The sequence below is a fragment of the Triticum dicoccoides genome, chromosome 1B, assembly GCF_002162155.2.
Source record: "Triticum dicoccoides isolate Atlit2015 ecotype Zavitan chromosome 1B, WEW_v2.0, whole genome shotgun sequence".
Lineage (NCBI taxonomy): Eukaryota > Viridiplantae > Streptophyta > Magnoliopsida > Poales > Poaceae > Triticum > Triticum dicoccoides.
In genome coordinates, this window is record NC_041381.1 from 636,380,192 (window position 1) to 636,387,472 (window position 7,281).

The window sequence follows — 7,281 nt, forward strand, 5'->3', positions numbered from 1 at the left end:
CGCGCGCGCGTTCACCTTCACTAGATAGTCACAAGAGAGGTGACTGTTATTTTTTATACCACATTGGCATTTGCATTTTGTTGGAAATGGTGTGGAGCAGCTTACACTTGTTCACTTCAAACTCCATGATGCAAATTTGAAGATTCATTTTCAGTCGTTCATGTTGTGTAGTAGTTTTGAAAAACCATGTGTAAGCTGCTAACACATGTGTACAAACATGCCATTTTTTAGTATATGTTAGTACTTATCCATGGAAAATTTAATATAAAATGTTCTGAAAAGCATGGCATTGTTTTATATAGTGACATGGCAAAATTCAGAAACTTTTGTTTTCTCAAACATGTCATATTTTATACAGAATTGTAAACGTCATATGACTACTTTAGAAAAGATATAATTGATCGCAAAATTTCATAATGTTTACCATTCACAGGACAGTGGATAGTGGAAAATATTTACATTAGATCGGGGTAAATCAACTAGTCTTAGCATGGCAAATTTATTAAGATCAGCATCGTAAGTTTTTCTAAACATTACCATGGAAACTTGATTATAATCACAATGCCAAATAAGTACATTATGCCATGGTCAATCCATTTGTCTTGGCATGGAAAATTCAGTGTATCAACATGTAATTTTTTGTTATCTTGGCAATTTCTATGTATATTATTTTTGTTATGACAAACTAAAATATAGAGTATGGCTATTACGTTAATCAGAGCTCGTCCATTTTATTTTTAGTTGCATGGCACTTTTGTTATCTCGAGCATGGCATTTTTCTTTGTTTTGTTCACATGTCAATTTGCATCATTATCATCGAAAACTATTACTTGTTGACATGGAAACTTTATTTGTTTTCATAGCAACTTAAATTTATAAAATCACAGCCAAAATACAATTTTTCTGTATGTTTTAAAGTGTACCATTGAAAATTTCTGTGTTTTTATTTTAATTTCACATACATTTTGTTCCATATTTTAATTTCCTTTTTAGTTTGTAGCGGAGCATGGAAAAGTTATTGAAGTCAACATAGCAATTTTTCAAAAAGTACCATGGAAACTTCATTATAATTACAAAGGCAAATAAGTACATTATATCAGTCAATTGTCTTGGAATGCAAAATTCATTGTAATCAACATGATCATTTTTTTACTATCATGGCAATTTGTTTTATTGAAATGGAAATTTTATCACTTAGATCATATCAATTCCTCTTTATTTTGTTTTGTTATGACAAAAGAAAGTACAGAGCAGGGCCATTTTGTTAATAAGGGCACAACAATTTTGTTTTTACTAGCATCACAATTTTATTAGTCGATCATGGCATTTTTATTTGTTCCTTTCACATTTCGTTTTTTGCATCATTATCATAAAAAATTAACTTGTTGACATGTCAAACCTATTTTTTTTGCCATGACAACTTCAATTTATAAAATCATGGCAACTTCAAAAACATTTTGCTTTTTCTATATGTATGAAGTGTACCATGGCAAATTCATGTGCTTCTTTTATTTCACATGTTTTTTCTTGACATATGTTGATTTTATTTTTTTTGTTTGTAGGTGACCTCGTCAATGGTTTTCTTGGTTTATTCTTTTTTTTAAGATTTTACTATGTCATATTTTGCCACCTAGGTTTTTTTGTGGTTGAGCTTTGCAATTTGCTGTAGGTGTTTTTTTTGTAGTTTATCATGACAGTTTAATGTTGGCAGTTTGCGGTTTTTATGGCAAATTTATTTTTATGTGAATATTTTTCATAGCTTTTCTTTTATTTTTTGCTTTTTTTATGAAAGCATCATTTTGGTAAATCTACTATGTTATGACTACAAATAATTTCAAAGCTTGCCATGCTCTAGAGAAACGATTTTCCTTGGAAAATTCATTTTCAGAGCCTGGCAATTTTATTTTCTTATCCATCAAAAATTGATTTTCAGAATTTTGTTTGTTCATAACAATTAGTTTGTTTTTTCTTCAAAAATTGAACTAATTGGGCCTAGCACGTTTTCCCCACGCGGTCCCTATTTTCCGAGTCAGCTTTTGCGTCGCGCGTTTTTTGGTTCGATGTTGGACTCGCTGCAGTGAACAAAAATTGTTCGCTCGATCGCTCATGCTGTGACGAACCAATTGTTGCTCGGGCTCCTCCCTAAGCTGTCGATCTCCACCATCGACATCCTATTTTATTCATCGCCAATTATATTTCCAATTATTACCTAATATATTGGTTAGTTCTTGCAATTTCAATTTTATGATGTCAAAAACGTTCTTATATTATGTGACGGAGGGAGTATATATTTGTACAAATTTCTATTATTCTGTCGGAGAAATGGATGGTGCCGCAACGCGCACCATCCAGGTTTGTTTCACCTATATATAAAACTAGATGATTTCCCCGCGCGTTGCTGCGGGACATCCGTGTACAACTTTCTGTAAATATTAGTTTTACCATGGAAAATCATCAATGTCTGAAATTTACTTATTTCAAGTCAGTTTTCATGTGGACTTAAATCCTAAGTACCTCTTTAATAGATGAACTCAACATACATCCACACAGAGAGTATGTATATATAAATGAAAATGACACAATGATGACAAACAAAATGGGGTTGACCAACAATGGAATCTATGTGCATATTTGATATTTCCAAGTGTATTCACTATGCTCATTCATTGTCAATTTTACATCTGCATAATGGAAGACATGCCACTTGTACATCCTTGATAGATGAACATGATGTTATCTCATCATTTTATATTTCAAAAGGAGGGTCATAGAAGGAAGGAAAAGTGAGAGGCATGGCAAATAGTTAAAATTCCACAAGGGTAGATCTAAATCCCAATGCAATTTGTATCTATGATGTCGTCATAGTTGGGTTTCAATTGAAGCCGTAGGTCCTTTGTTATGTGTCTCTAACAACAGGCCATAAAAACTGACCGATGCAACCAAAGGAAGCAATGCTCAAATAGTGCAATGTGTAACATCGTAGGAGAGGGACGATAATCTACAACAACAAAATAGTAGAAGTCAGAGCTGTATAAAAGCGCTACTTACAAAGAAAATCCGAATTAGTTCTTGATAAGAAAACTACAGTAGAGTACGAAATTTTAGGAAAATTGTACATATAGCAAAATATAGGGAGCTCATGCCCCAATGGCATTGCCAGAGGTAAGACAACTATGGTCCAAAATTCCAAAGCTTGTAAGCATAGAAAAGAAATGTGACTGTACTCATTTATAACCGTTCAATATTAGAAATCAAGAGGACATTATCTAAAATATTTTGCTATCAGTTTAGGACGGCAAAAAAAAAGGCCAGGATAAGCTAATGCAAAGAAACTTTTCACTGGACATATTTTTTCGTGTTGATTAGTAGGTAGAGTTGCCCACACTACATGGGCATTACACGGTTTTATACTACATAGAATGTACAATAACTCATATATGCTTTGGCATGATATAGTTGAGAGTACGCCATATAGCTCCTAGCACTTATCTGGCTAAGTTGTAAAACTGACATAACCATACAGTGACCTTACTGAGATAGAAACTATAGACGATAGACATCCCCTAAAGAAACTATTCATCATAGATAATAATTCCACAAGTAGGTACATCCCGATTAACTTTCAGGGGTGTCACTTTGGGAAGATACATGAAAGCAAGCTACTCAAAATGACAACTATCCAAGTTTGAAAAATTTGACAAGTTAATTAGTAAGCAAGCACAAAGCCACAGCGAGACATGCACAAATATTCAGAGGCGCCGATGAAAGGCAAATTATTATAGAAGCGGGACAAATAGTACTGCAAGATCTGAAAAAATAGGAATTTTTCACCATCTAGCGCTTGCAATTAAAAATCATCTGGTTGGGAGATATGAACGGTCCATCATATCTCGACACATTCTTGCAGACAACGCTTAAGTTACAGAGTATTGTCAATGTGAGAGCCTGACCAGACTTGCTGCCAACAGGAGGTTGATGGAAACGGAACATATAGCTTTCATCCAAACAACGTCTCCCTACAACACACAAATCAGAGTTTCCAACCGAAATTAACTCAAAAAATTTGCTCATATCTATGGAGATAGAGGATGCAGAGCACCCACCTTTGGTGCGTGGGATGTTGTGGGGAGGACGCCGAACATAAATCAGATTTTCCATTCCAAACTATGTCTATGTTTATACACGCTCGAGGTCGATCCAACGCTGGTGCAAGCCATGGCTGTTAATGAAGGCCCTACCCTGCGTTACCATCAGCCCATACCTTCGAGGAAGAAAAGAAAGTTGTCCATCGGCTTGGCACTTCGCCAGCACGGCGTCCACTCCATGGTTTAGTCACCGGGCAGAGCATCCTTCCAGGAGAGGCTCTAGTGGCCGGTCTGATTCCGCCCACAAACATCAGCCACCACCGCATGCTGCAGCCTCCTATCCATGTCTTCCATCTGCGGGAGCGGCGAACGCCGCAGGGTTCGGTGGAGGCCACCAAGGATAGTGGCGGGGGCAGAGGAGGGGGTAGCGGGCAGCGCCGGTAGAGGCGGAGGAGGAGGGGAGGTGCCACGGACTGGCAACCGTGCTAGAGGGGCGGACCACACACAGATATCGATGGGAGGCAGCGGGTAGTGCCGGCAGAGCCGAAGGAGAAGGGGAGGTGCCGTGGACCTGCGACCGTGCCAGGGAGGCGGACCACATGGAGAGATCGCTTCCTATTGCCACGGGAAAAGATTGGTCCTTTATTTAAGGAGAAGGAGGGGAAACGGAAAGGATAGTGTGGGCAGGACGATTGAGCTTTCTTCCTTGTTTGCGGATTAACATCATTGGGCTTCGGTGGTGGTAATTTAAGACCGGAAACAAAGCAGCAACATGCAAGTCTAGTCTAGCTGCTAATAGAAATTTGTTAAATGTAAAAACAATTGATGATGTGGCAAGTTACTGAGGTGGATAGGCTGCATGTCTAGAGAAATAGGATAGTGGGGATGAACTATTTATGTATTATAGATTCGAACTGGTGCTAGAAATTACCTTTGATTTAATGATGTGACCCTTGTCTCTTTAGAAAAAGGAGGGAGAAAGTAGGGAAATAATTTTAAATAAAAAAAGAAAGTAAGAGAAGATCAGAAGTATTGTTCCAAATTGAACTCGAAATTTGCAAGGAGGCTCTGTTCTTGGCAGGGTAACGAGAACTTGTGCTCCAGCGGCTCGTCGTGCTGCCGCTCCATCTCCGCCTTGCCCCAGTGCAGCACCTCGCCGTCGAGCACGCTGCCCACCTCGCTGCCGTAGTTCCAGTTGCTGCTGTTGCTCGAGCTCTCCCCGTAGCCCAGGTTCTCCGACACGTCCAGCACGCAGCTGTAATCCGCGGCGCCGAACCCGGCATCCTCGTCCGCGCCGTCCTTACAGTGGCCGAACTGGACGTACAGTGCGGCCGCGTTAGCGGCGCCGAGTTCGCCGGAGAACCCACCGCCGTAGTCGGCGCACACCGGGAACGGGTCGAACTCCGCCGACTGCTTCAGAGCGAGGCTGCCGTCGGCCCCCGCGGCAAGGGGCTTACGGTCTTCCACTTCCACGTCCGGCAATGCCGTCGTGGCTGCGCCGGAGGCCATGGGCTTGTGCGTGGCCGGGTCGATGCCCTGCTGCCGGAGCTTCTTCTTGATGCAGCTGTTCCAGAAGTTCTTGATCTCGTTGTCCGTCCGGCCCGGCAGGTGCGACGCGATCTGAGACCACCTGCACGCGCACACGACACGCATCAATATGCTGTCCCAAATCTTTCCGCTCACTCGGCCGATCTCCGCAGTGCGAAAATAATATGAAGTGAATGCATTGCGCGGGCGGACTGACCTGTTGCCGAGGATCTGGTGGAGCGCGACGATGTGGTCCTCCTCCTCCTGCGAGAAGGTGCCGCGCTTGAGGTCGGGGCGGAGGTAGTTGAGCCAGCGGAGGCGGCAGCTCTTGCCGCACCGGTGCAGCCCGGCGAGCCTGGGGACGGAGCTCCAGCAGCCGACGCCGTACCGGATGATGTGGCCGTAGAGCTTCTCGTCTTCCTCGGGCGACCACAGCCCCTTGCGGAGCTTGGGCTGCTGCTGCTGCACGCCCCCAGACGTCGGACGTCCCATTGACGCTGGACGAGCGTGTCCCTGATCTTCCCGGCAGCTGTTGGCGCCGTAGCTACTCCGACGAACTTGGACGGATGTAACGGCGATCGGTAAGATGGAGCGACGGTTGCTTCCTTCCGATCGACGGCTGCCTGGTGGGTATATATGGCGGGAAGCGTGTGTGTGGCAGGAACCGCAAGCTCACTGAGCGAGAGGGGGAGAGAGGGGAGCTTGGTGAGTGAGTGAGGTGAGGTGAGGTGAGGCAGCGTTCAAGTAGGTTCGAAGCAAGGAGCGCAGCGGTAAAGGAATGCGGTGGATTGGAGCTGAAGACACCTGCGGTTTGTGGCACGCCGTGGGATAAATAGTGTGCCGTGCGCGCGCTCTCGCCTCACCAAGAGTCCAAGACTAGACCGATACTGTGCTGAGACGGTGTTGGTTGGCGACATGGGCTTGCCCGCACGAGAAAAGAAGCTCCGCTTTCCGCACCCATAGGCTCCACGCACTGCTAATCAAGAGCAACTTAACACGGCACTGCTAATTAAACCGCAACCGTAAGCCATGAATGCGGCCGGGGACCTGCGGATCCCAACTCGTACGGAGCAATTGAAAATCGCGTCATGGCACCAGATCACGGTGTCGCGTGATTTAGTGTTTATTTTTGAGCTTAATCATCGCTGGCCCAGCTCACTAATCGATCAAATCAAGTCACAAAGCACGTCGCGCGGATGAATCAGCGGCCCTGCCGACCTGGCCGTTCAATCAGGGTGCGTGCAACGGGGCCAAACAGCGTCCCGTCTCTCGCCGCGGTGTGCGTCCAAGTACAGACATGAGCTCTGCTCGGTCATGCAGTGCAAACTAATAGCATCTACAACCGGATACCGAAACCCGTCTCAAACATCCGAGCGGGCCGTCCGGTCATTGCCCGGTCACGATTTTTTGATCTAGACGGGTCTCTCAAACGGCCATCAAACATTCGGACTGACCGGCACCTCCATATCTAGCCTAAATATGGAGCGTCCGGGCACGCCCGCCACGCCGGCGTGACAGCGTAGCCCCACACGAAAACGCCCGGAAAACCGGCGGTCCGACGGACGCTGCGTCCGTCGGCGCGGTGGAAACGTCGCGTGGCGCCGCTCCGGCTTGCCGCCCAAGACGACATCCGGCTATTTAAGCCGGCCGGCGTTCCGCAACCCTAACC

The 7,281-nt window shown here is 44.4% G+C and overlaps 1 protein-coding gene across 1 annotated transcript; it reads right to left on the minus strand.

Moving 5' to 3' along the window:
* Window positions 1–4,869: 4,869 nt before the first annotated feature.
* Window positions 4,870–6,418, minus strand: LOC119349286 (myb-related protein Hv33-like). The gene is made up of 2 exons (XM_037617310.1): window positions 5,830–6,418; window positions 4,870–5,715 (listed from the first exon to the last, which is right to left on the minus strand). Exons 1-2 carry the CDS (start codon window positions 6,102–6,104, stop codon window positions 5,109–5,111), a joined length of 882 nt encoding a protein of 293 aa, XP_037473207.1. The 5' UTR covers window positions 6,105–6,418; the 3' UTR covers window positions 4,870–5,108.
* Between the last annotated feature and the right edge of the window lie 863 nt (window positions 6,419–7,281).